This window comes from Nicotiana tomentosiformis, chromosome 11 (assembly GCF_000390325.3).
Source record: "Nicotiana tomentosiformis chromosome 11, ASM39032v3, whole genome shotgun sequence".
NCBI classification, from domain to species: domain Eukaryota; kingdom Viridiplantae; phylum Streptophyta; class Magnoliopsida; order Solanales; family Solanaceae; genus Nicotiana; species Nicotiana tomentosiformis.
In genome coordinates, this window is record NC_090822.1 from 106,910,752 (window position 1) to 106,937,721 (window position 26,970).

At 39.6% G+C, this 26,970-nt stretch overlaps 3 protein-coding genes across 3 annotated transcripts; 1 reads left to right on the top strand and 2 right to left on the bottom strand.

Annotated features, from left to right (window-relative positions):
• Positions 1-1,706: 1,706 nt before the first annotated feature.
• LOC138901985 (uncharacterized mitochondrial protein AtMg00810-like) lies at positions 1,707-2,489 on the bottom strand. Its single transcript, XM_070189786.1, has one exon. The coding sequence runs from the start codon at positions 2,487-2,489 to the stop codon at positions 1,707-1,709; it is 783 nt and encodes a 260-aa protein (XP_070045887.1).
• A 46-nt stretch (positions 2,490-2,535) lies between these two features.
• On the bottom strand, positions 2,536-9,448 carry LOC138901986 (uncharacterized). The gene is made up of 5 exons (XM_070189787.1): positions 9,052-9,448; positions 8,375-8,454; positions 7,680-8,011; positions 6,954-7,171; positions 2,536-3,176 (listed from the first exon to the last, which is right to left on the bottom strand). Exons 1-5 carry the CDS (start codon positions 9,446-9,448, stop codon positions 2,536-2,538), a joined length of 1,668 nt encoding a protein of 555 aa, XP_070045888.1.
• A 3,103-nt stretch (positions 9,449-12,551) lies between these two features.
• Positions 12,552-16,265, top strand: LOC138901987 (uncharacterized). Its single transcript, XM_070189789.1, has 6 exons — positions 12,552-12,836; positions 12,924-13,634; positions 14,442-14,749; positions 15,113-15,254; positions 15,405-15,484; positions 16,022-16,265. The coding sequence occupies exons 1-6, from the start codon at positions 12,552-12,554 to the stop codon at positions 16,263-16,265; spliced, it is 1,770 nt and encodes a 589-aa protein (XP_070045890.1).
• The last annotated feature ends 10,705 nt before the right edge of the window (positions 16,266-26,970 follow it).

Below are 26,970 nucleotides of genomic sequence, written 5' to 3' on the forward strand. Positions count from 1 at the left end.
AGTATAAACCTTATACTATAAGTTATATTTTTTTCATGTTCATAGAATTATCTTAAATTCGTAATGAATTTTTCAAATATAAGGCTTTTAAAGCCTTTGAAATTTATTCAAACATTCTTTTTATACGTTAGTTTTTAGTGTTTTACATTTTTACTTTATCTTAATATAAATTATGATTGTTATACAAAATACAAAAAAAAAAAAAATGGCCCGGCCCATTAGGCCCGGAACCGGTAAACCCGCTAAAAATAACTGGAAACCGGCCCGACCCCTTGACACCTTTACTTAAACCATGCGGTTCCTTTTTTCTCTACCCGACCGGTCCGGCCCGACCCCTTGACACCTTTACTTAATAGTCATTCTTGCCAGATTTATACTTTTAGGTGAGATCTAGTGACATGGCAAAAAATAATTTTAAGAAAAAATTATTAAAACACTAATTTAAAACCTAAACTATTTTTAAAATCCGCCCTACTCATTTACCCAATACCTAACTTGTCCTACATATATGGGTCAACGTTAACATATTTTATGCTTTATATGCAAGTGTAGTTAAGCAAAGTTTTTGGACAATGATTTATATCATTGAATTATTCAGTTCTCATCTAAAAAATTATGTTACATCAAATTTAAAACAATCAAATCTTACAAGTATTTAAAAAGAAAATTCGTAAATCCATCGAGAAATATCACAGAATGTTTTCACGACTTCTGGATTTTACAAGAAGTGTTGTTCGAGTTAAACAAAGTTTTAAAAATATTGATGTGTATAATTGGACTTTTACGACAACTTCTTACTATAAGAATTTATATCATTGAAATTTTCAGTTCCCTTGCACTTGACTTAGAGCCTAATGGCAACGAATTTAAAATAAATTGCAATTTCATATAACTATAAAAATAATTGAAGAACTATAATTTTAAGTAGAGCATAGCAGAGTTATAATAGAATGGTTAAATTGATTTGAATTTTTCCACGTGTCTTCATCATCATCTATTGAATGTTGAACTTCAGAAGTTTGTCTTGCTCTTTCCATAGCAGTGTTCAACTTTTTTCATAAGTTGTTCATTTTAACTTTTAAATTAGATGTAACGTAATTTTTGAGATGGGAACTGAAAAGTCCGATAATATAAAGAATTGTCCAAAAGTAAATTAACTTTCAAATTAACTATAATTGCATATAGAGCAAAAAAGCTGTACTTAAAATCGACTCATATATGTGGGACAGGTAAGGTATTGGATAAGTGAGTGGGTTGAATTTTAAAGTGGTTCAGGTTTTAATTTAGTATTTTAATAAAAAATTCTTAAAATTATCTTTTCCGTGTTACTAGGTCTTACTGGTTAAGTACAAAATCCCGCAAGAATGATCTAACTAGGTAAAATTGAATGATTTTAAAAAAAGTTATTAACTTTGATGACCAATTATCTAAAATTAAGTGATGAAGTAAAAAGTTAGATAAGAAAACTTTGTTTGATGATTAGGCCAACTTATGTCTTACTTCTCATTGCACGTATTTATTCAAATACAAATGCCAAAGTTCCCTATACAGAACAAACTCTTCATAACTTATCTCTATTCCCTCCACAATACAAACTCTTGAAACTTATCTCTATCACCCTTCCTCAATCTGAAGGGAAGGGACATACATGAGGATTGAAAACTAATTGAGCAAATCTAGATGATGAAAGAACCTTTGTAAATAAATCAGCTAATTGATAAGAAGTCGTGCACATGAGATACTAAAAGATCTCCTTGAGCCATCTTTTCCCGAATAAAGTGATAGTCTAGTGCAACATGCTTAGTTCGAGAATGAAATACTGGATTATGAGCAAGGTGTATTGCACCAATGTTATCACATTTGGCCATAATTGGAGATGCAAGGAAGAAACCAAGATCACGCAAAAGATATTGCAACCATGTCGCTTCTGTAGCGGCAACGGTAAGAGCCCGATATTCTGCTTCTATGCTTGCTCGAGCTACAGTTGGCTGCTTCTTGGCAGCCCAAGAAATCAAATTGTCTCTAAGTAAAATACAAAACCCTGTTGTTGATCGTGTAGTAGAAGTACATCCAGCCCAATATGAGTCGGAGTAAATGGTTAGTAGAGGAGATGATTTGCGATGAAGTTGTAATCCTAAGTGACTTGTCCCTTTCAAGTATCGATAAATGCGTTTAACAGCTTGTAAATGGCTTTGACGGGGCTGATGAAGAAATTGCGATGCCTGCAAAATGAATATCGGGTCTGGTGCATGCAAGATTTGAATACAACCTACCATTTGTCGACAGATAGATGGATCAGAGAGTAGAGAAGAAGAAGTTGAGTTCCAGTCCTGTTTGCTATGTAATGGAGTTGAAACATGCTTAGAGTTAGCCAAGTCAAACCGGAGGAGGATATCATTAATGTATTTTCGCTGCAACAAGAGAATACCATCAGAATTGGAGACTAATTCAACTCCAAGAAAATAATGTAAAGGTCCTAAGTCCTTCATTGAGAATTCAGATCTCATAAAAAAAATGAATTGGTCGATGAGTGACTTAGAAGAACCAAATAAAGCTGTCATCCATGTATATAAGTAGAATCATTATTGCATCATTAAACTTGAATACAAGCATGCTATGGTCGGCAGAAGATTGTTTAAACCCAATGTCAAGCAAGTAAGTCGCAAGGCGCTTAAACCAAGCCCTCAGCGACTGTTTGAGGCCATAAAAAGCGCGATTAAGCTTGCCCATGTGATGAGAAAAATTCGGGTGCTCAAAGCCCTTAGGTTGGTGCATGTATACATCTTCATCCAACTCACCATGTAGAAAGGCATTAGATACATCAAGTTGATGCATAAACCAATTATTTTGTAATGCCAAGGAAATAACCAAGAGCATTGTACTAAGCTTGATCACAGGAGCAAAGGTTTGAGTATAATCCAACCCCGGTTGATGTGAAAAACCTTGAGCAATAAGGTGCACCTTAAACCTGTCCACAGAGCCATCAGTTTTGTATTTGATATGAAATATTCGTTTACCACCAACAATATTGGTCTGGGGAGGAGGAGGAACCAAAGTCCATGTGTGATTTTGAAGAAGGGCTGTGTACTCATCACTCATTGCATGCTGCCAGTATGTGTGTTTAGTTACTTGAGCAAAGGTGTGAGGTTTCGTCAAAGAAGATGTTGTAGAAGCAGCTAAAGAGGGGAAATACGAGGCTTAAGAGAGCCAGTCAAAGATCGTGTAATCATGCGATAAGGATGGCCAGAATTGGCAAGAATTGAGGTTGTTGGTTGTCAAGTAGAGACTGATGTTTTATACTTCAATACCACATGAGAGGGGTGATTTGTGTGGTGCTCAATTTTCGCATGTACCGGATTACTGAAGGACCCGATTCTTCTATGCGTTCCTTACACTACAATTGCGGAATAAATAATGCAGAAGTAAATAACACAAGGATTTTTACGTGGAAAACACCCGGGTCAAAAAGTAAAAAAACCACAACCTATTACCCAGTAGGACTTTCTCCAAACACTTCACTACAACTCTGAGCCAACAACAAAGTTTACAAACTCTTGCAAACCTAAGATTACCTTTAACCCTTGTAGCAACCAGCCACAGGCTGTTGCGACTGCTTCAAGTTAACTCTAACTTGAACAATACAACTAGAGTTTACAACCTCTTGCAAACCTAAAGATTAACTCTAACTCGTATAGAAACACGCCACAGGTTGTTGCGAATACTTCAAGTTAACTCTAACTTGAAAGATACAACTCAAGTACCTAGTACAATTTGCTTCTTAGAAAGCTGAAAGGTACAACTCAAAACGCCTACTACACTTTGAACTAGAAATAAAGAAAGACACACAAAACTCTTTATGGAGCTGGTTCTTCAATATGGTTCGTGTAGTTTCAGAATCGCACTCTTAAATCTCATAGAAATTGCTTACAAAATGCCTTGCTATTTTGCTCTCAATCCGTACTTAACTTCAGTATGTGTGCATCTCCTATAAAAGAGACCAAAACTAATATTTATAGAGTTAGTAGAATAAGGATTAGCTAGAAGTCTAATGCTTTACTCTTCCTTGGTGGAAGAGTTCTAGTTATCTTTAACTTGTAACTCTTTCGTTATCTTGGATAGAGTTCTCTTCAAGTAAGGAGTCCCACTCCTTATCAAATATGCAACCTTTTTGTTCAGAGATTATCATAAATAACCACTTATACTTATCCCTTTCACATGCATGCCTTTTGTTTGATTCTGTCGTTACATGTGTACACTGTCCATGGACCTGGTTCATGCATGTGTTCCTTTGTCAATCATCAAAACCAAAACCGCTCTGGTTAACAAATTCTCCCTTTTTGATGATGACAAACACAGTGCTTTTCATAAGCATGGAACCTATTTCAACTTAGTTCAACACCAACACAATATTAGAACACTTTACATTTAAAGTCACAAATCATCAAGGACCATATTCATTAGGTTATAAACATCACAGTCCAAGCAAAAGAACACCTAACCTTCCCTATTTTGGCATCATCGAAAAGTTGCACAACTAAGGTAAGTAACCAGATTTTAACATATATCAATCATGGCCACTGGGGCTACTTCAAATGCAATCATGGTTTCAATTTTCTCTTTTTCAATCTAAGGATATTAGCCATCCAAGAAATATCAACAAACAATAAAAGCAAAATTAGTGAATTTCATTGATTGATAAGATCCTACCACGAGGCATAAGAAGAAATTAAAACATAGAACCATGAGCAAAAAATAAAAAACATCCCACTTGGATTACTGGTTACAAACTAGGCTTAGGAAGGGTTTAAAACTGGGAAGGACCGGGTTCTTGGTTCTTGCTTGAAGCAGTTTCAACATATATTGAAGAATACTATCACTATTCTCCTTTTACTTTGCAAGCTCACACTTGAGAGAGTCTCTCTCAGCCTCTACTTCAGCCAATCGTTTTTTCAGCCTATCATTCTCAGAATGCTTAGCCATTTTCTTCCACTATTTGAGCATCTTTGCTCCTTTTGGCAGACCTAGTACTTTTAGACACAATTGAGCCCTCAACCTCTATTTCTCGAGAATTCGTTCTCTTTTTGGCACTAGGTATGGGTACTTCCACATCCTCATATTCATCTTCAAGAACCAGGTTCATATCCTTAATCTAGACTACTCAACTTGGCTTACCAACCTTTTTTTTTAAGCGACTTTCTTGGCATTCTCAGCTAAGGCCCTTTTTACATTGGCCTCACTCTACTTCTTCAGGCTCCTTGTAGTTCTTCCTCTTGTGGGAGGAATTGCTACAGGGATAGAATGAGCATTGTTTCTCTTAGTGCCACTCATGCCCTATCCTGTAGTCTTTCCAACTTGGTTCTTTTTTTTATTATTGTAACTATTTAACACCTTTTGCAGCAGGTCGGGACTCTTGTCTATTTTAGCAAGAGAAGGAACTGGTTCATGAAACCGTTTCCTTAACCTAACCAACACATCGGTTGCACTTCTATCACCAGAACCATCACTTATCTCATGTGATTCTATCCCCATACTTTCATTCATAGTCTCCTTATTATCACTAATCTCTTCACTTAATACAATCATTGCTACAACTTCTTCAGTCAAATCAACAAGAGTGGGTGAAGGAGATCCAGCCACTATTTCTTCTCCCTTTCCCTCACATCGCCTTGAGCACCCTCACTCTCTTTTTCTTTTTCATTTTTATTTTTACCACCCTATTTTCTAGACTTAATTGTTTCAACCCCAGCCATAGTTTGTACCAAAACAATCCTATTTTCTAGATTTTTAGCAACCTTAGAGATAGTCTCATTTGCAATTTTTGGACCAGATGTTACCTGCTCTGTTTTAGATGAAACTGGTTCTTCCCCCTCGGTTGCAGACTTGAAGGACTCATCAGATTTTCAGGGTTCTTCTGCTTGACTGGCTTGTAGCATCTCACTCAATTTCTTAGCTTGTTCTCTACTAGCCACTGTATTGCATGCAATCATTTTGATATGCTTTTTCTTGGGGGTTTGGGTGGTTGAAAGTGTGGGTGAAGGTTCTTTGGGTGGTGAGGAAGGGTTTTCAGAGTTTTTGGGATTCTCATGGGTGTTTGCTAGTTGATCAGTTCAGAAACTTGGGAGAAATAGAGAGAGTTTTGAGGTTTTGGAAATTTTGATCTTTCGAATAAATTTGAGATAAGAGGGTAAGGTCAGATCAATTTAAAGAGGGAAAGGTTGAATGTATAACAACACCTTTTTGAAGTCTATAAGTCTAATCACATTGGAAGTTTCAGTTTTAAAAGACGTTCGACTCTTCCCAAATATTTTGGCAATTATGGCGTGTGGGACTCTTGATGAAACGTGTTCGTTTGTAACTAATTGGTTCAAAAGTAGTTTGGGATAAAGTAGGACTTTTCAGTTCATGATCCATATGCAGTTATTTAAAATTATGCGGAGTGTAGAATACATACCTTATAAGCTCGATGAACCAGGTTCTTTACTGAAAGTTCTCTTGTGTAAGACTGATTTTTTCCAAGCAAATAAGGATAATATCATTAGACATCATTGAGACATTTTAGCACATGGCACAAGAGTATACTAATAAAAGCATGATATTAAGCAATATCTAATCTAATTATTCACAAAATTTGTAAATTATTTAACCAATCATTGAGTTAGAACCAGTTTCTTTTAGGTGATCTTAATCGTCCTTAATTCTAACATGTTCCTTTCAAAGTGATCCTTACTCAAAGCGTTATCACAAAAGATGGGAATACAACCTACATCAAATCCAAAAGTCTATTAATTATTGTTCGATCCATAATAATTGAGCACAACATGAGGCATCGACAACATACTCAGCTTCAGCAGTAGACAAGGCCACAGAATTTTGCTTTTTGGTGGCCCAAGACATAAGACATGAGTCAAGAAAGTGTTCCATACATGAGGTAATCTTTCTATCCACAAGAATACCTGCATAATAAGCATAAGTATACCTCACTAAGTTGAAATTACTACCTTTTGGATACCATAGACAAAGGTCAATGGTGCCTTTTAGGTATCTCAAGATCCTCTTGACAACAGTCAAGTGAGACTCCTTTGAATTTACCTGAAATCTAGCGCAAAGGCCTACACTGGAAACAATGTCAGGTCTGCTAGCAGTGAGATATAACAAGGAGCCAAACATTCCCCTATACAACTTCTGATCAACAGATGAACCAGGTTCATCTCATCCAGTTTTGTGGCTGTTGCTATAGGAGTGTCAATTTCTTTGGAATCTTCCATTTTAAACCTTTTAAGCAACTCTTTCACATACTTCTGCTTATGGATCATAGTTCCATTTGAATTTTATTTAATTTGTAAGCCTAAAAAAAAATTAAGCTCACCCATCATACTCATTTCAAATTCACTCCCCATTAGTTTAGTAAATTCTTTACTTAACTTATTAGTAGTTGCTCCAAAGATTATATCATCAACATATATCTGAACTACCAAGAGATCTTTACCTTTTTCTTTCAAGAATAAAGTATTGTCAATTTTACTTCTCTTGTAGCCATGCTCAAGCAAGAATTTTGTAATCTTTCATACCATGCTCTTAGAGCCTGCTTGAGCCCATAAAGTGCCTTGTCAAGCTTGTACACATGATCAGGACATTCCTTGTTTTCAATTCCCGGAGGTTGCTTGATAAACACTTCTTACTTTAGATAGCCATTGAGGAAAGCACTTATGACATCCATCTGATGGATAGTGAATTCCATGTAGGCAGCAAAGGCTATAAGGAGTCTAATTGCTTCCAATCTTGCAACTGGAGCAAAAGTCTCATCATTGTCTATGCCCTCCTCTTGACTATATCCTTGAACCACCAATCTTTTCTTGTTTCTTATAACTATTCCATCTTCATCAAGTTTGTTTCTGAAAACCCATTTTATGCCAATTACTGATCTGTCCTTGGGTCTTGGTACTGGATGCCAAACTTGACTTCTTTCAAATTGTTTGAGTTCATCTTGCATTTCATTCACCCAGTCTGCAACCTACAAAGCCTCAGCAACATTTTTAGGTTTAATAAGAGATAAAAAAGCATCAAAAGCAAAAATATTCTTCAAGGAAGATCTGGTTTTGATTCCAAAGGTTGGATTAGTAATTATGTTCTCAATGGGATGAGAACTTTGATACTTGTAAGTTTTCACAACCAGCCGGTTTCCCCTAGATATTCCTTCAATGTTTTGTTGTTGAGGAATAGGTTCATGGACAGGTTCCCTCGAGGTTTGAGGATCGGTTCCTCTTTGTTCAGTTCCCCCTGTCAAGTTTCCCTAGGTGCAAGGACCTGTTCCATCACATGTTCCTTCCTCTGGTGCAGCTTCAGTCTGGGCCGTGGTTTCATTTGAGTTTCTTACCAGCCCAATTGTTTTATCATCATATTCCTGCCTCTCAGAAAGAATGTTAGTTTCGTCAAAAACCACATGTATACTTTCTTCTACATATATAGTTCTTTTGTTATAAATGTTATAAGCTTTACTATGTAAAGAATATCCCGAGAATACTCCCTCATAACTTCTGGGATCAAACTTACCTAGGGAGTCTTTACCATTATTATGCACAAAGCACTTGCATCCGAATGCCCTAAGATGGGATATATTTGGCTTTCTCCCTTTAAGTAACTCATATAGAGTCTTCTCAACAAGAGGTCTAGTTATGCACCTATTTATGATGTAGCATGTAGTGTTCACAGCTTCTGCCCAGAAAATATGGGGCAGTTTACTAGAAAGAGGCATAGTCCTAGCCATTTCTTCCAATGTCCTATTCTTTATTTCAACTACTCCATTTTGTTGTGGAGACCTAGCAGTAGAAAAATTATGATTTATGCCATACTCATCACAAAATTCAGTAAATTTAGCATTCTCAAATTCAGTACCATGATCAAACCTAATTGATGCAAGTTGATTACCTAGTTGTTTCTGAGTTTTTCTAACAAAAGAAGTGAACATGTCAAATGTTTCATCTTTAGATGTTAAAAACAATGTCCAAGTAAACCTAGAGTAATCATCAACAAGCACCATAACACATCTCTTACCACCTCTGCTCAATGTTCTCATTGGTCCACAAAGATCCATAGGGACCAGTTCCATCTTCCTGGTAGTGCTTACCACTTTCTTGCTTTTGAAAGAGGGTCTTACCTTCTTCCCCCTTGCACAAGCCTCCCAAACTTTATCTTCCTTGAACTTAATGTTAGGTAGCCCTATCACCAAGTTCTTAGAGACTAATTGGTTGAGTTGACTTAGACTGGCATGTCCAAGTCTCTTGTGCCAAATGAGGGGATCATTATCCAACACACTTAAGCAAGTGAGTTCATTATCAAAAATTGTGGACATATCCACAACATATATGTTGTTCACTCTTTTTCCCTGCAAAACTATCTTGTCAGTGGTAATATTAATCTCAAAGCATTTTGTAGAGGTGAATGCTACCATGTTACCTCTATTACATAATTGTGATACACTTATTAGAATGTACTTCAGTCCATCTATCAAGTAGACATTCTCAATAGAGTGAGAATCAGTCTTACCTACCTTTCCAACCCAATGATATCACATTTCTTTCCATTTTCAAAGGAGATGTAACGACCCGGCCGGTCGTTTTGAGAGAATTAGCCCCGAACCCCTATTTATTGATTCCTCTACTTCAGTTAGTGGTTATGTAACTTAACAGGAAGATTTGTTTTTGGTTCCTGAGTGAAATGGGACACATAGTCCCTAAAATAGAGGTTTAAGTCATAGGAATTCATCGTAGTTTGAACTGTTTGAAGATGACTCCTGAATGGAGTTTTGACAGTTCCTATAGATCCATAGGGTGATTTTTGTGTTAGGATCATGTTCGTATGTTGAATTATAGGTCCGTAGGTCATTTTAGCGCTAATTGGCGAAAGATGGAAAATGGATGATTTTTGAGAAGTTTGACCGGGAGTGCACTTTTTGATATCAGGGTCGGATTCTGATTTCAGAAGTTAGAATAGGTTCGTAATGTCAATTATGACTTGTGTGCAAAATTTGAGGTCAATCGGACTTGATTTGATAGGTTTCGGCGTCGGATGTAGACGTTTGAAACTTTAAAGTTCATTAGGCTTGAATAGATGTGAAATTCGTGTTTCTAGCATTGTTTGATGTGATTTGAAGGCTCGACTAAGTTCATATGATATTTTAGGACTGGTTGGTATATTTTGTTAAGGTCTTGGGGGCCTCGGGTGAGTTTCGGATGGTTAACGGATCATATTTGGACATAGAATATTTTCTGGTGCTGGGCTGGTTCTGGTGTAATCACACCTGTGCAAGGTCGACCGCAGGTGCGAGAAATTGGGCGCAGGTGCGAGAAATTGGGCGCAGGTGCGGGGCTAAGCGAATTGGCCAGTGGTCACAGGTGTAGTGTGAGGGCCGCCGAAGCGAAGTCGCTTCTGCGTGGGATCGACCGCAGAAGAGAACGAGGGACCGTAGAAGCGCATCCGCAGATGCAGAGATTTGCGCGCAGGTGTGGAACTTGGGGATTTAAGTAAACTCCATATATGCGGAGACTTCACCACATAAGCAGTGCCGCATAAGCGGAATTTGGTGTGCAAAAGCGGAAACCTAGGCAGATTCTATTAAATCAAGGGCTTCGTGATATTTTGTCATTTTGGATTTTGCAAACTCGGTCTAGGGCAATTGTTGATAGCATTTTCGAGGGATTTCTTGAGGTAAGTCCCTTATGTTTATTTTTTATCAATAATCTTGTTTCCCCGTTGATTTCCCACCTAATTAGTGTGTATTTAAGGTGAAAATTGGGAGTTTGAGTTTAGGGATTTGGAGAAATGATTTGAGGAATTTAGTGGCGATTTGGTGTCGGATTTTGGTAATTTTGATATGGGTGAACTCGTAGTCGAGTGGGTGTTCGTATTTTGTGACTTTTACCCGATTCCTAGACGTGAGCTAGGGTCGACTTTTTGGGCCAGATTTTTGATTCTTTGCTAAAGTCGTAGTTTCATTATTTAAATTATTTTCTTGCAGTTGTATTCATATTATGTAATTGCTTTTGGATAGATTTGGACCATTCAGAGTTGGAAAGTTGAAGGAAAGGCATTCTTACCGATTGATTGAGCGACATTTGAGGTATGTGACTTGTCTAACCTTGTGTGAGGGAAATCCCCTTAGGATTGTTACTGTTGTAACAGTTTGTGATATGTGAGCATCGTGTACGTGAGGTGACGAGTGCATACACGGGCTGATTATGGAAAATTTGGTTCTTGCTGATTTGTCATCTTTTAAAATACATTAACTGAGTTGCCTCAACATATGTTGTGATCATGTTTAGCCTAGTATCTCATGGTTACGTGCCTTAATTCTTACTTGTAATTTGTGCAACATGCTTAGTTGAATTACCTGCTTTACTTGATTTGAATTAAATTTTTAACTGTAAGATTATTGCGGAAAATTCGCGTTTCTTTTCGATTACCTGTTGCATATTTACTTTGTGACTACGAGGCAGTTCCTCGAGAGATCCCCATGTACTGCATATTTACTTTGGGACTACGAGGCGGTTCCTCAGGGGATCCCTCTACACTGCATATTTACTTTAGGACTACGAGACGTTTACTCGGGAGATCCACATGTACTACATATCTACTTTGGGACTACGAGGCATTTACTCGGGAGATCCCCCATGTACTGCATATTTACTTTGGGACTACGAGGCGGTTCCTCGAGAGATCCCCATGTACTGCATCTTTACATTTGGGACTACGAGGCAGTACCTCAGGAGTGCCCCTGCTGTGTAACTCTATTTATTGTGCTCATAATTTCTAAAACTTCATATTGTTTAAATTCTCAGTCATTTCAAAATATTACTATATCTTCTACCTTACTTTTCTTTTAAACCAGTAGAGCCCTGACCTGACCTCGTCACTACTCTACCGAGGTTAATCTTGGCACTTACTTGGTACCATTGTGGCATAATCATACTACACTCTGCACATCTTTTTGTGCAGATTCGGGTTCTTTCCACCAGCCCAGATACTAGTGAGTTGGACCGCTCATGGAGACTTCAAGGTATATCTGCAGGTGCTCGCAGACCTCGGAGTCCCCCTCTATCCTTACTATGTTGTTTTCCTTATTTTCCTTTAGACTCTGATATATAGAGATACTTAGTAATTTTTCTTAGAAGCTTGTGACTTATTTCTACCGGGTTTTGGGAGATGTATTGATTTTGAATCGTAGTTTTTATATCACATGTTTAGATTTGAGCTTCAGTTTTGTTATTCAGTTATTCCACAAATTGTTAGGCTTACCTAGTCTTAGAGACTAGGTGCCATCACAACATCCTACGGAGGGAAAAATGGGGTCGTGACAAGTTGGTATCAAAGCTTTAGTTTCATAGGTATTATGAGTCACAAGAAGGTTTAGTAGAGTCTCGCGGATTGGTATGGAGATGTCTGTACTGATCTTCGGTAGGCTATGGAACTGTTAGGAAACGTTTCACTTTCTTTGATTCCTTATCGTGCGAGATTTACTTCGAACTCTAAACTTCTGTCTTATTATTCTCTCACGGATGGTGAGGACACGTACAGCTGGATCGAATGATCAGACACCCGCTCCCCCTGCTAGAGCCGCGAGATGCCGGGGCCGGGGTAGGGGCCGAGGACGTCCATGTGGTGAATCCAGAGCACGCGCACGTGCTGCTACAGAGAAGACACCAGTAGCTCCAGTTGGAGGGCAGGCACCTGAGACACCTGTTACTATACCAGCTCTCCAAGAGACTCTAGCCCAGTTCCTGAGCATGTTCAGTACCTTGGCTCAGGCAGGATTGATACTCCTTGCTCTTGCCACATCTCAGGCTAGGGGAAGAGCATAGACTCCCATTGCGGGTACCCTAGAGCAGCGGGTTCAGGTAGACCAAGATCCAGAGATCATACCAATACAGTCGGTAGCTCCAGTTCAGCCCGCGGTTAGGGCAACAGCTTCTGAGGTAGAGCAGCTTAGACTTGAGAGGTACAAGAAGTACCATCCACCTACTTTCAGTGTCTTGGCGTCAGAGGATGCCCAGGGTTTTCTTAAGGACTTCCATCGTATTCTCTGTACTATGGGTGTTGCGGAGACTAGTGGGGTTTCTTTCACTACATTCCAGCTTAGAGGAGCGGCCTATCAGTGGTGGTGCGCATACAAGTTGGATAGTTCGGCAGAGGCAGCTTCATTCACTTTGACTCAGCTTTCAGATATGTTCTTGAGGGAGTATGTTCCTCGGAGTATCAGAGATGCTTGGCGTATAGAGTATGAATATTTACACCAGGGTGCTATGACCGTGATAGAGTATGCGATCCGATTCAGTGCTTTGGCCAGGCATGCATCAGCCCTGGTCGCTATTGTTCGGGAGCGGGTTCGTCGGTTTATTGAGGGGCTCAACCCCAACAACAGATTGAGCATGGCCCGAGAGTTAGAAATATATATTACGTACCAGCAGGTAGTAGGGATTGCTAGGAGGCTGGAGGGTATGCTGACTCGGGATAGAGAGAAGAGAAAGTCCAAGAGGTCTCAAGAGTCTGGCACTTATAGTGGTACTCGTTCCCCAGCTACAGTCGTCGGGGCAGAGGTTATATGGGTTGCCCTGTTCATTCAGCACTTCCAGCTGCCAGTGGTGCTCCATCTACTACTAGGCCCCAGGATCCTTATTATGCACCTCCAGTGTCTAGTGTGCCTCCTGTACGGGGTACTTCCAGTGGTCAGTCCAGTCGATCAGGCACGAGCCAATCACAGCAGTCACGTCCTATGAGAGCTTATTTTGAGTGTGACGACACTCGTCATTTGGTGAGGGATTGCCCCAGATTCAGGAGGGGTGTACCTCCACGGATTTCTCAGACACCGCGTGCTCTACCGGGTCCTCAGGCTATGATTGTAGCACCGGGTACCACCCCACCTACATAGCTAGCTAGGGGTGGAGGTGAGACGGGTAGAGATCTCCCTAGAAGGGGAGGCCAGGCCAGATATTATGCCCATTTCTGCTAGGACAGAGGCAGTTGCATCAAATTCTGTTATCATAGGTACTGTTTCAGTCTGTCACAGAGATGCATCATTCTTATTTGATCCAGGCTCCATTTATTCCTATGTGTCATCTTATTTTGCTTTGTGTTTGGGTGTATCCCGTGATTCTCTGAGTTCACCTATTTATGTATCTACACCCGTTAGTGATTCCATTATTGTTGACCGTGTGTATCGGTCGTGTTTGATTGTTCTTAGTAGTTTTGAGACTAGAGACAATTTATTATTGCTCAGTATGGTGGATTTCAATGTTATTTTGGGCATGGACTGGTTGTCGCCCTATCACGCTATCCTTGATTGTCATTCTAAGACGGTGATATTGGCTATGCCAGGTCTACCGCGGCTAGAGTAGTGAGGTATCTTGGATCATGTTCCTAGCAAGGTTGTTTTATTTCTTAAAGCTCAGCGAATTGTTGAGAAGGGGTGTGATGTGTATTTAGCCTATGTGAGAGATGTTAGTGTTGATACTCTTACTGTTGAGTCAGTTCTGGTTGTGAGGGATTTTGCAAATATAATTCCAGCAGATCATCCGAGCATGCCGCCCGACAGAGATATTGACTTTGGCATTGATTTCTTACCGGGCACGCAGCACATTTCTATTCCACCTTATCGTATGGCCCCAATAGAGTTGAAGGATTTAAAGGAACAGTTTCAAGAGTTGCTCGATAAGGGCTTCATTCGGCCCAGTGTGTCGCCATGGGGTGCTCCTATCTTGTTTGTGAAGAAGAATGATGGTTCTATGTGGATGTGTATTGATTATCGCCAATTGAACAAGGTCACAGTGAAGAACATGTATCTATTTCCATATATCTATGACCTATTTGATCAGTTTCAGGGTGTCATAGTGTTCTCTAAGATCGACTTGCGTTCAGGCTATCATCAGTTGAAGATTCGGAAGCTAGATATCCTAAAGACTGCTTTCAGGACTCGATATGGTCACTACGAGTTCCTTTTGATGTCATTTGGGCTAACCAACGCCCCAAAAGCATTCATGCACTTGATGAACAGTGTATTTCATCCCTATATCGACTACTTCGTTATTGTGTTTATTGATGACATTCTGGTGTACTCCTGTAGTCGGGAGGATCATGAGCAACACATGAGGACTGTGCTTCAAACCTTGAGGGAGAAGGAGTTATATGCAAAATTATTGATGTATGAATTCTGGCTAGATTCAGTGGCATTTTTGGATAATGTAGTATCGAGTGACGGGATCAAGGTAGACCCAAAGAAGATTGAAGCAGTGCAGAGTTGGCCCAGACCATCCTCAACTACGGAGATCGGGAGTTTTCTTGGCTTAGCGGGGTATTACCGTCTATTTGTGGAGGGTTTCTCGTCTACTGCATTACTTATGACCAGATTGATCCAGAAGGGTGCTCTATTCAGATGGACCGATGAGTGCAAGAAGAGCTTTCAAAAGCTCAAGACTACTTTGACTACAATCCCAGTGTTAGTGTTGCCTACTAGATCGTGGTTCTATACGGTGTACTGTGATGTGTCGCGCATTGGCCTCGGTGCGGTGTTGATGCATGACGGTAGAGTGATCGCCTACGCGTCTAGACAGTTGAAGGTGCATGAGAAGAATTATCCTGTCCACGGCCTCGAGTTAGCAGCTATTGTCCATGCCTTGAAGATATGGCGACACTATTTGTATGGTGTCCCTTGTGAGGTTTTCACCGATCACCGGAGTCTACAACATCTGTTTAAATAGAAGGATCTTAACTTGAGGGAGCAGAGATGGTTGGAGTTGCTTAAGGATTATGACATCACCATTCTCTATCATCCCGGGAAGGCCAATGTGGTAGCCGATGCCTTGAGTTGCAAGGCAAAGAGTTTGGGCACTTTAACGTATCTACCAGTAGCAGAGAGGCCTTTAGCCTTGGATGTACAGGCCTTGGCTAACCAGTTTGTTAGATTGGATATTTCTAAGCCGAGCTGAGTGTTGGCTTGTGTGGTTTCTCAGTCTTCTTTTTATGATTGTATTAGGGAGCGTCAGTATAATGACCCCCATCTGCTTGTCCTTAAGGACACGGTTCAGCACGGTGATGTCAAGGAACTCACTATCGGAGATGACGGTGTATTATGGGGAGATGACAGTGTATTACGGATGAAAGGCAGGCTATGTGTGCATAATGTAGATGGTTTGCGTGAGTTGATTCTCCAGGAGGCTCACAGTTTGCGGTATTCCATTCTTCCAGGTGCCTCGAAGATGTATCAGGATTTAAGCTAGCACTATTGGTGGAGGCGGATGAAGAAAGACATAGTGGAATATGTAGCTCATTGCCTAAATTGTCAGTAGGTGAAGTATGAGCATCAGCGATCGGGTGGATTGCTTCAGAAGATGGAGATTCCAGAGTGGAAATGGGAGCGGATCACTATGGATTTTGTTGTTGGGCTCCCACGGACTCAGAAAAAGTTCGATGCGGTTTGGGTGATTGTGGATAGATTGACCAAGTCAAGTCATTTCATTCCTGTGATTACTACTTGCTCTTCGGAGCAGATAACTCAAGTTTACGTCCGTGAGATTGTCAGGCTTCATGGCGTACCGGTATCTATCATATCTGACCGGGGTACGTAGTTTACATTATGGTTCTGGAGAGGCGAATAATGTGAGTTGGGTACTCGCATGGAGTTGAGTACATCATTTCACCCGCAGACGGACGGATAGTCCGAGCGCTCTATTCAGATATTGGAGGATATGTTTCGTGCGTGTGTGATTGATTTTGGGGGTGCTTGGGATCAGTTCTTGCCACTTGCGGAGTATTCCTATAACAACAGTTATCAGTCGAGTATTCAGATGGCGTCGTATGAGGCTTTATATCGTAGACGGTGCCGGTCTCCAGTGGGTTGGTTCGAGCCGAGCGAGGCTAGGCTATTGGGTACAGACTTGGTTCAGGATACCTTGGAGAAGGTTAAATTGATTCAGGATCGACTTTGTACAGCCCAGTCCAGGTAGAAGTGTTATGCGGATCGGAAGGTTCGCGACGTTACATTCATGATTGGGGAGAGGGTTTTAGTCCGGGTTTCGCCCATAAAGGGTGTTAAGAGGTTCGGAATGACGGGCAAGTTGAGCCCTAGGTATATCGGATCTTTTGAGATTCTTGAGAGAATTGGAGAGGTGGCTTACAGACTTGCACTGCCACCTAGTCTCTCTGCAGTTCATCTAGTGTTTCACGTTCCATGCTCCGAAAGTATCACGGTGATCTGTTTCATATGTTAGACTTTAGCTTAGTCCAGTTGAACAAGGATCTATCTTATGTTAAGGAGCCAGTGGCCATTTTGGACAGGCAGGTTCGGAAGTTGAGGTCAAAGAACATCGCTTCAGTAAAATTTCAGTGGAGGGGTCATCCGGTCGAGTAGGCGACTTGGGAGACTAAGAATGATATGTGCAGCAGTTATCCTCATCTTTTCACCACTTCAGGTATGTCTCTATATTCGTTCGAGGAAGAACGTATGTTTTAAGAGGGGGAGGATGTAACTACCCGGCCGGTCGTTTTGAGAGAATTAGCCTCGAACCCCTATTTATTGCTTCCTCTACTTTAGTTAGTGGTTATGTAACTAGCCGGGAAGATTTATTTTTTGTTCCGGAGTGAAATGGGACACATAGTCCATAAAATAGAGGTTTAAGTCATAGGAATTGACCGTAGTTCGAACTGTGTGAAGAGACTCCTGAATGGAGTTTTGACGGTTCATATAGCTTCGTAGGGTGATTTTGGTCTTAGGAGCGTGTTCGGATGTAGAATTGGAGGTCCGTAGGTCATTTTAGCGCTAATTGGCGAAAGTTGGAAAAGGGATGATTTTAGAGAAGTTTAACCGGGAGTAGACTTTTTGATATCGGGGTCGGATTCCGATTCCGAAAGTTGGAATAGGTCTGTATTGTCAATTATGACTTGTGTGCAAAATATGAGGTCAATCGGACTTGATTTGATAGGTTTCGGCGTCGGATGTAGAAGTTTGAAACTTTGAAGTTCATTAGGCTTGAATCGATGTGTAATTCTTGTTTTTAGCATTGTTTGATATGATTTGAAGGCTCAAATGAGTTTGTATGATATTTTAGGACTGGTTGGTATATTTGGTTGAGGTCCAAGGGGCCTCGGGTGAGTTTCGGATGGTTAACGGATCATTTTTGGACTTAGAAGGTTTTTTGGTGTTGGGCTGGTTCTGGTGTAATCGCACATGCGCAAGGCTGACCGCAGGTGTGTGAAATGGGGCGCAAGTACGGGGTTAAGGGAATTGTCCAGTGGTCGCAGGTGCGGCAAGCGAGCGAGTGCTTGGGGAGGCTTTCGCAAAAGTGGACGAGGGACCGCAAATGTGGAGATTTGCGCGCAGGTGCGGAACCTGGGGATTTAAGTGAACTCAGCAGATGCAGAGACTTCACCGCAGAAGCAGAATTTGGTGCGCAAAAGCAGAAAGGCTAGGCAGATTCAATTAATTCAAGGGCTTCGTGATTTTTTTATCATTTTGGACTTTACATACTCTGTCTAGGGTGATGTTTGAGAGAATTTTTGAGGGATTTCTTGAGGTAAGTCCCTTGTGTTTATTTTTAATCAATTATCTTGTTTCCCCGTTGATTTCCTACCTAGTTAATGTGTATTTAAGATGGCAATTGGGAGTTTGAGGTTATGGATTTGGAGAATTGATTTGAGGAATTTAGTGGCGATTTAGTGTCAGATTTTGGTAATATTGGTATGGGTGAACTCGTAGTCGAGTGGGTGTTTGTATTTTGTACCTTTTACCCTATTCCGAGACGTGGGTCCGGGTCGACTTTTTGGGCTGAATATTTTATTCTTTGCTAAAGTAGTAGTTTCATTATATAAATTAGTTTCTTGTAGTTTTATTTATGTTATGTAATTGCTTTTGGCTAGATTTGAGTCATTCGGAGTCGGAAATTCGAAGGAAAGACATTCTTACCGATTGATTGAGTGACATTTGAGGTAAGTGACTTGTCTAACCTTGTGTGGGAGAAATCCCCTTAGGATTTGATACTGTTGTAACAGTTTGTGATATGTGAGCGCTGTGTACGTGAGGTGACAAGTGCGTATACGGGCTGATTATGGAAAATTCGGTTCTTGCTGATATTTCACCTTTTAAAATACATTAACTGAGTTGTTTCAACATATGTAGTGATCATGTTTAGCCTAGTACCGCATGCCTACGTGCCTTAATTCTTACTTGCAATTTGTGCAACATGCTTAGTTGAATTACCTGCTTTACTTGATTTGAATTAAATCTTTAACTGTAAGAGTTTTGCTAAAAATTCGCGTTTCCTTTCGATTACCTGCTACATATTTACTTTGGGACTACGAGGCAGTTCCTCGGGAGATCCCGTTGTACTGCATATTTACTTTGGGACTATGAGGCGGTTCCTCGAGAGATCCCCCTTTACTGCATATTTACTTTGGGACTACGAGGCGTTTACTCGGGAGATCTCCATGTACTGCATATTTACTTTGGGACTTTGAGACTATGAGGCGTTTACTCGGGAGATCCTCCATGTACTGCATATTTACTTTGGGACTACGATGCGGTTCCTCGGGAGATCCCCATGTACTGCATCTTACATTTGGGACTACGAGGCGGTATCTCGGAAGTACCCCTGCTGTGTACCTCTATTTATTGTGGTGATATTTTCTGAAACTTTTTATTGTTTAAATTCTTAGTCATTTCAAAATATTATTATATCTTCTGCCTTACTTTTCTTTTAAACCAGTAGGACCCTGACCTGACCTCGTCACTACTCTACCGAGGTTAGGCTTGACACTTACTGAGTACTGTTGTGGCGTACTCATACTACACTCTGCACATCTTTTTGTATAGATCCAGGTTCTTCCCACCAGCCTAAATACCAGTGAGTTAGACCGTTCGTGGAGACTTCAAGGTCTATTTGTCAGCGCTCCCAGACCTCGGAGTCCCCCTCTATCCTTTCTCTGTTATTTTCCTTTAGACTCTGATGTATACAGACACTTAGTAATTGCTCTTTGAAGCTTGTGACTTATTTCTACCGTTTTTGGGAGATGTATTGATTTTGAATCGTAGTTTGAATTATATCGCATGTTTAGATTTGAGCTTTAGTTTTATTATTCAGTTATTCCACAGATTGTTAGGTTTACCTAGTCTTAGAGAGTAGGTACCATCATGACATCCTACGAAGGGGAAAATGGGGTCGTGACAGGAGACATTACCTCTTTTAAGGTCCTCAAGTGAAAGGAACTGGTTCTTGCTTCCTATCAGGGGAAAATGGGATGCTCCCCTTCACTTGGACCTGCAAAAAGAAATCATGGGTTAGCCTTAGGAACCCAAACTAGTTTGTGTCCCTTTCTATAGGCAAAAGGATAAATCACATTCTTTTTAACCCCACTTGGTAGCCTATTTTTCCCTAGAACAAATTTTTTATTCTTTTGACTTGCCTTCTCTTTTGCAGTGCATTCACTTTTATGATGACCAGTGTTACCACAGTGCGTGAAAATCTTGTTCTCAGGGAGTTTGGGATACTTGCTTTTGGGATCCCACTTAAGTGCAGAGTTCCCAAAGCCAAGTCCTCTTTTGTTACTACTATGATGTTCTTGTATCTATGAAAGTGCATCAGAGGACCTGTTCCATTTACAAGTTCTATCTAGCTCATGCTTGGCCTTATTCAAATCCTCCGTTAGGACTCTTACCTGTCCATCCCTCTTATATAGCTCATCTTTTACCTTTCCTAAATCTTTTTCTAGTGTGAGTTGTGTGACACTAGCTATTTCTTTACCTATTCCTAACTTCAATTTCAGATTATCAGATGTAAGTTCTAAGACAGTTGTGTCAAGTGCATGAACCTCGTTCTTCAAAACAATATTTTCTTTTTCAGTTTCACAAGCCCTAATTCTCAGGTTTTTGCACTTTGCTTTTAAAAAGTTACACTCTTTTGACAATTGTTCTTTTTTATAACTTATATTCTTAGATTCATCTATTAAAGTTAGCAACAATTCTGATAGTCTATCTTTAGAAATGAATTTAATTTTTTCTTTAAGGTCTAGAAAATTTATCTTAGATTATTCATCAGGTTCATCTGTAGATTCTCCAATTGTCATAAGAGCTCGTTCAACATTATCATCATCGTTGTCCTCATTTGAACTCTCTTTCCAAGTAGAAACCATTGCTTTGGATCCTTTTGTTGTAGTTCTTCTTATCATGAACCTGTTCCTTCTTCCGGATCCTTTTTTCAGATCTCTCCTCTTTCCACTCAACTTCCCACATACGATAATTCTTGATCATGTGGTCTTGTTTACCACATTTGAAGCATCCATCAATCATCTCCAAGCGATAGTGACCATTGGATAGTGGTGGCCTAGTAGATTGCTCTTTATAGTTTCTAGGTAGTGCACTCATTTGATCTATTCCTAAGGTGTTAGCCTCTTCAAGGATAACCCGCTCTGATATCAATTGATATTTTATACTTCAATACCACACAACAGAGGGGGTGATTTGTATAGTGCCTAATTTTTGTGTGCACTGGATTATCGAAGGACCTGGTTCTTCTATGAGTTCCGTACACTACAATTGTGGAATAAATAATGTAGAAAGTAAAGAACACAAGAATTTTTACGTGAAAAATACCCGGCTCAAAAGGTGAATAAACCACGACCTACTACCCAGTAGGATTTTTTCCAAACACTTCATTACAACTCTAAGCCAACAACAAAGTTTACAAACTCTTGCAAGCCTAAGGATTACCTCTAACCCTTGTAGCAACTAGCCACAGGCTGTTGCGACTGCTTCAAGTTAACTCTAACTTGAACAATACAACTAGAGTTTACAACCTCCTGCAAACCTAAAGATTAACTCTAACTCTTATAGCAACACGCCACAGGCTGTTGCGAATACTTCAAGTTAACTCTAACTTAAAAGATACAACTCAAGTACCTAGTACAATTTGCTTCTTAGAAAGCTGAAAGGTACATCTCAAAACGCCTACTACACTTTGAACTAGAAATAAAGAAAGACACACAAAACTCTTTATGGAGCTGGTTCTTCAATATGGTTCGTGTAGTTTCAGAATCGCACTCTTAAATCTCATAGAAATTGCTCACAAAATACCTTGCTATTTTGCTCTCAATCCGTGCTTAACTTCAGTATGTGTGCATCTCCTATAAAAGAGACCAAAACTAATATTTATAGAGTTAGTAGAATAAGGATTAGCTAGAAGTCTAATGCTTTATTCTTTCTTGGTGGAAGAGTTCTAGTTATCTTCAACTTGTAACTCTTTTCTTATCTTGGATAGAGTTCTCTTCAAGTAAGGAGTCCTGCTCCTTATCAAATATGCAATCTTTTCATTCATGGATTATCATAAATAACTACTTATACTTATCTCTTTCACGTGAATGACTTTTGCTTGATTCTGCCTGTCACCTGTGTACATTATCCATGGACCTGGTTCATGCATGTGTTCCTTTGTCAATCATCAAAACCAAAACCGCTCAAGTCAACAGAGATGGACTGGACTCACGACTGGAATTTTGAACTTGTGATGGGGTAGAATTAATGTTGGAATCTTGTGGCTGATTAGATGAAGTTAAGGATAGAGGGGACGGTGATATTTGCATGTCACTTGAAGATTGAGATGAAGTTGGGGAGTTGGAGCTATTTACCGGATCTTGGGACAATCTTTGAGACAAAACCGGAAAGTTGTTAGGGATAACAGTTGTTGTAGTTTGAGATAGAGTTGTCGGATTACTATGACTTATGTTGGCAACACGGGAGAGAGTTGGAGGAGCATCGGAGATATGGGAATTAGTTGTAAATCTGTTGAAGATGATATTGTAAAAGGATATTGAAAGTCAAACACATTTGAGAGAAGTTGGGAAGAAGTAGAAAACATAGAACGATATGGAAAAACTGATTCTACAAATGTTACATGCCTAAGAGATTATAATTTGATTTGTACATGGATTCAAGCATTTGAATCCTTTATGAATTGAGGATAAACCAAGAAATAAGCAAGGCACGGCACGTGGGTGGAACTTAATAACATGAGTATGTGCTACAAATGGGTAACACAAATAACCAAACACGCGGAGTGAATCATAAATAGGAGGACGACCAAATAATTTTTCATAAGGCGAAAAATAATTAGAACTGGCAGAGGGGTAAGATTAAGAAGATGGAGAGCATCTAGGGATGCATCTGCCCAAAAATTAAATGGTATTTTGGCTTGAAATAAGAGGCAACGAATAGCATTATTTATGTGCCTATGCTTTGTTGAGGTTTTATTTTTAAGATGAAATATTTTTAAAATGAGGGTGAATGCGAAATGGAGGGAAAAATGAAATTTTGAGTAAAATTTTAAGTTTCCCCCTCTTGACAATGAGACATTGTCCCATATTGGAAGAGGAAGACATTTTTGGTGGGTATATATATAATTGCTCTTCTTGTAACTCTTAAAGAGTTAAGAAGAAAGCAAGCCTCGCGCTGTCGTCGTCGCTCGCTCGGCTACGGCTTCGGCTTCGGCTTCGGCTTCGGCTTCGAATTTGGTCAATTGATTGATTAATAGTAAATATTAACGTAAGATTATCCGTATTTGTAACGGATATTTTTCAATCCGTGTATTGACCATTTGGCAGCCGCCTAATGCTCTTCCCACCATGAACGTGCTTGCTCCACCAACGGCTACGGCTTCGGATTTGGATTTGGATTTGGTCAATTGATTGATTAATAGTAAATATTAACGTAAGATTATCCGCATTTGTAACGGATATTTTCCAATCCGTGTATTGACCATTTGGCAGCCGCCTAATGCTCTTCCCACCATGAATGTGCTTGCTCCACAAACATGAAGTGCTTGCTCCACCATGGAGGGTGGACGTTTGGTCTTCTTCAACACTGGCTGCTATATATATGTACAGCAGATGTTGAAGAAAGACACTCAACACACAACACACAATTCGCTCAACAAATTGGCTATACATTGCACTCCTTCCTCTCAGCATTTCCATACGATTTTCTGAGTTTATACTCCTTCGTTCTGCATTGTTTTTAACTTCAAACAAAGCAACTGTAAGTGTGATTTGCTACCGAACTTTGTGTTCGCTGAAACACTGGGGTTTGAAGTACCGCTACACCAGTGTGTTATTCGTTCTATCCTGGGAGGAAATAATCCATTACCTTGGGTACTAGGAGGGGATTAAATTCCTTAAGGAAACACTGTGAATTCAGTGGGCTCGAATTATTTACTGTTTTATTACGTAAATTTATATTTTGCAGAATTAGAATTATTATTTACAAATACAGCTATATTGACGGGAAACAACAATCTTAAGGAATTTAATATTTATTTCTGTATTTGTAGTATTCTAATTATTCTGCAAACTAAAACCTTTGTGGTTTGTGTACTCCCGTTTTGGAGAGTTAAGCCTTCGTGGCGTTTTGTTGGATATTAAAATCTACGTGATTTTTACTCCAGTTTGAAAACGTGTATTAAACGTTTGTTTGTGTCATTCTTTTACAGAAAAGATGATGACTGAAAACGAAAACCAAGCTGTTCCGATGGCGACTGCCAACGCAACGACAAGCCGAACACCGGCGTTGGCACCGGCAGAAAAACCCGGAAAATTTTCCGGGATTGATTTCAAACGCTGGCAGCAGAAGATGTTCTTCTACTTAACTACGTTATGTCTACAGAAGTTCATCAAGGAAGATGTTCCTGATCTGCCGGATAAAACTCCAGATAATGAACGCTTTCTCGTGATTGAAGCGTGGAAGCATTCTGATTTTTTATGCAAGAATTATATTCTTAGCGGACTGGATGATAATCTGTATAATGTATACAGTAGCATGGAGACATCCAAAGAATTGTGGAATGCACTTGAAAAGAAATATAAGACTGAAGATGCCGGGATGAAGAAATTCGTTGCCGCAAAATTTCTGGACTACAAAATGATAGATAGCAAGTCTGTTATTACTCAAGTCCAGGAATTGCAAGTGATTATTCATGATCTACTTGCTGAAGGTCTTGTAATCAACGAAGCATTCCAAGTAGCAGCAATGATTGAGAAGTTGCCTCCGTTTTGTTGAGCCATTGTAATGTGTATGAAAGCCCCAAAGTCAGGATATCAAACTGTAGGTTGAACCTCTTCATGGCTCATGGCAGCGACAAACTTCGGAATAGCATTGGAGACATAGGAGTGATTGAACCTATTTTTGCACTCCAATGCAATGTGATTATAATGAAAGCAAATTTGACATAGCTTTGCAGGATTGGGAGTAAATGGAGAATGACCCAAAATTCCATCAGAAGGTTGAAAGATATGACTTAGAGGTCGAAATTCATGCCATTAAGGAGAAAACAATCGAGAAGGATTTCCGTGTCCTCTTCCATTAGAATGACTACCATTTTTACCACTACCACATCCATGTTGTTGCCCCATATTGAATCGATTACCACTGTTAAGTTGTCCTTGAGTAGTAGTAACTAAAGCAATGGTTTGTGAACACGAATTTTCTATAGGGGTGTTCCTGATATGTGCCTCTTCTATAAGCAACAGTGGTCTCAAGAAAATAAAGGAAGGCAGAATGCCACTAGCGTTGAGGCGAGACATAAATGTACTATAAGACGAAGGAAGGCCTTGCAAGACTTGAGTCACAAGATCATCCTTAGTAATGATCTTGCCTATAGCTCTAGGGGAGCAAGCCATAGAGTAGAGACCCTTTCTTGAAATTTCGAAACTTCGATTTTAGGTGAATAGCCGAGGAGGACACTTGGTCAAGATACAAGGATGACAAAGTATCCCAAGCATCCTCGGATGTTTCACAAGAAAAATTGAGAAGAGTATCAAGGACGGATGGAGAAAGGGTTGCATTAATCCAACTCATTGTAATTGTATCACACTGAATCCATAGCTTGAATTCAGGATGATCAACTGAAGGACATGGAATAGAGCCATCTATCATGGAAAGAAGATTGTGACTCTTTAACACAGTAAGAAAAACTTTCTTCCATGTTAAGTAGTTCAAATAGGTTAACTCAATGGGAACAAATCCTTTGATGTTTGAAACGGTTGGGGGAGGAAGTGGAAGACCAAGGGACGATTGCGAGGGGAACGACTGAGTTGAGGAGAAAGTAATAGTTTCAGAACCCATGGCTGATCAAGTGGCTTCTGATACCATAATGAAGTAAAGAGTTAGATATACTTAGTTTGAAGAATATGCCAGCTTATGTCTTCCTTCTCATTGCACATATTTATACAAATACAAATGCCAAGTTTCCTGTACAGTATAAACTCTTGAAACTTATCTCTAGTCCTTACACAATAAAAACTCTTGAAACTTATCTCTATCAATTTGAACCATCAACTCTTTGAAAATAACTAGGGAGTTAATTTCCAACCAAAACTGTCCTCTCCCTTTTCATTCCTCTAAGAAAAATAGAATAAAGTGGGAACATGATCTTTATGAACGGCGTAATCTTGTCAAATCTTATGTTTCAAATATCACAACCCAATGTGGAGCCATGTGTTAACTTATTATTTTCCCAATTATTTCATCTATTTCCTCCCCCTTTAGAGTTTAGATCTTCTCGTCTTTTTAAAGCTAACTAGCTCATGTGAATCTACTTTATTGGTCGCTGCTCCGTTAAGTGGTTCTGATATTGTGATCTAAAGTTTATGTTTTCGTCACCAATATAGTATAGATTATTTAACTATTAGATCTAATTTCACCATAACGTATAACTCTTTATATGTATGATGATAATATAAAAAATAAAGTTATGAGCTGTTGCAACCAGTTAAGTTGAACCGAAAGTGCAATTTTTTTCTTACTGATGGTTTAATTTTGTTTTTGTTTACTCGTAAAATGGTGCAGTTAAATTTATAGCGTGATTTATAGACAAGCGATTTGATCCAAAATGATAAATAAATTAAATAAAATGCAAGACTTAGCGTTGAAATCGAGATAAAATAGCA

Coding starts and splice junctions, on each gene's coding strand:
- LOC138901985 (XM_070189786.1), bottom strand. CDS start 2,489: ATGAAGGACTTAGGACCTTTACATTATTTTCTTGGAGTTGAATTAGTC.
- LOC138901987 (XM_070189789.1), top strand. CDS start 12,552: ATGGTGAGGACACGTACAGCTGGATCGAATGATCAGACACCCGCTCCC. Junction 12,837..12,923: donor TTGCTCTTGCCACATCTCAG/GCTAGGGGAAGA, acceptor ATACCAATACAG/TCGGTAGCTCCAGTTCAGCC. Junction 13,635..14,441: donor AGCACTTCCAGCTGCCAGTG/GTGCTCCATCTA, acceptor CTTAAAGCTCAG/CGAATTGTTGAGAAGGGGTG.
- LOC138901986 (XM_070189787.1), bottom strand. CDS start 9,448: ATGGTAGCATTCACCTCTACAAAATGCTTTGAGATTAATATTACCACT. Junction 7,172..7,679: donor TTCCTCAATGGCTATCTAAA/GTAAGAAGTGTT, acceptor GAAGTTGTATAG/GGGAATGTTTGGCTCCTTGT. Junction 3,177..6,953: donor TACTTATGCTTATTATGCAG/GTATTCTTGTGG, acceptor TCCCCTCTTTAG/CTGCTTCTACAACATCTTCT.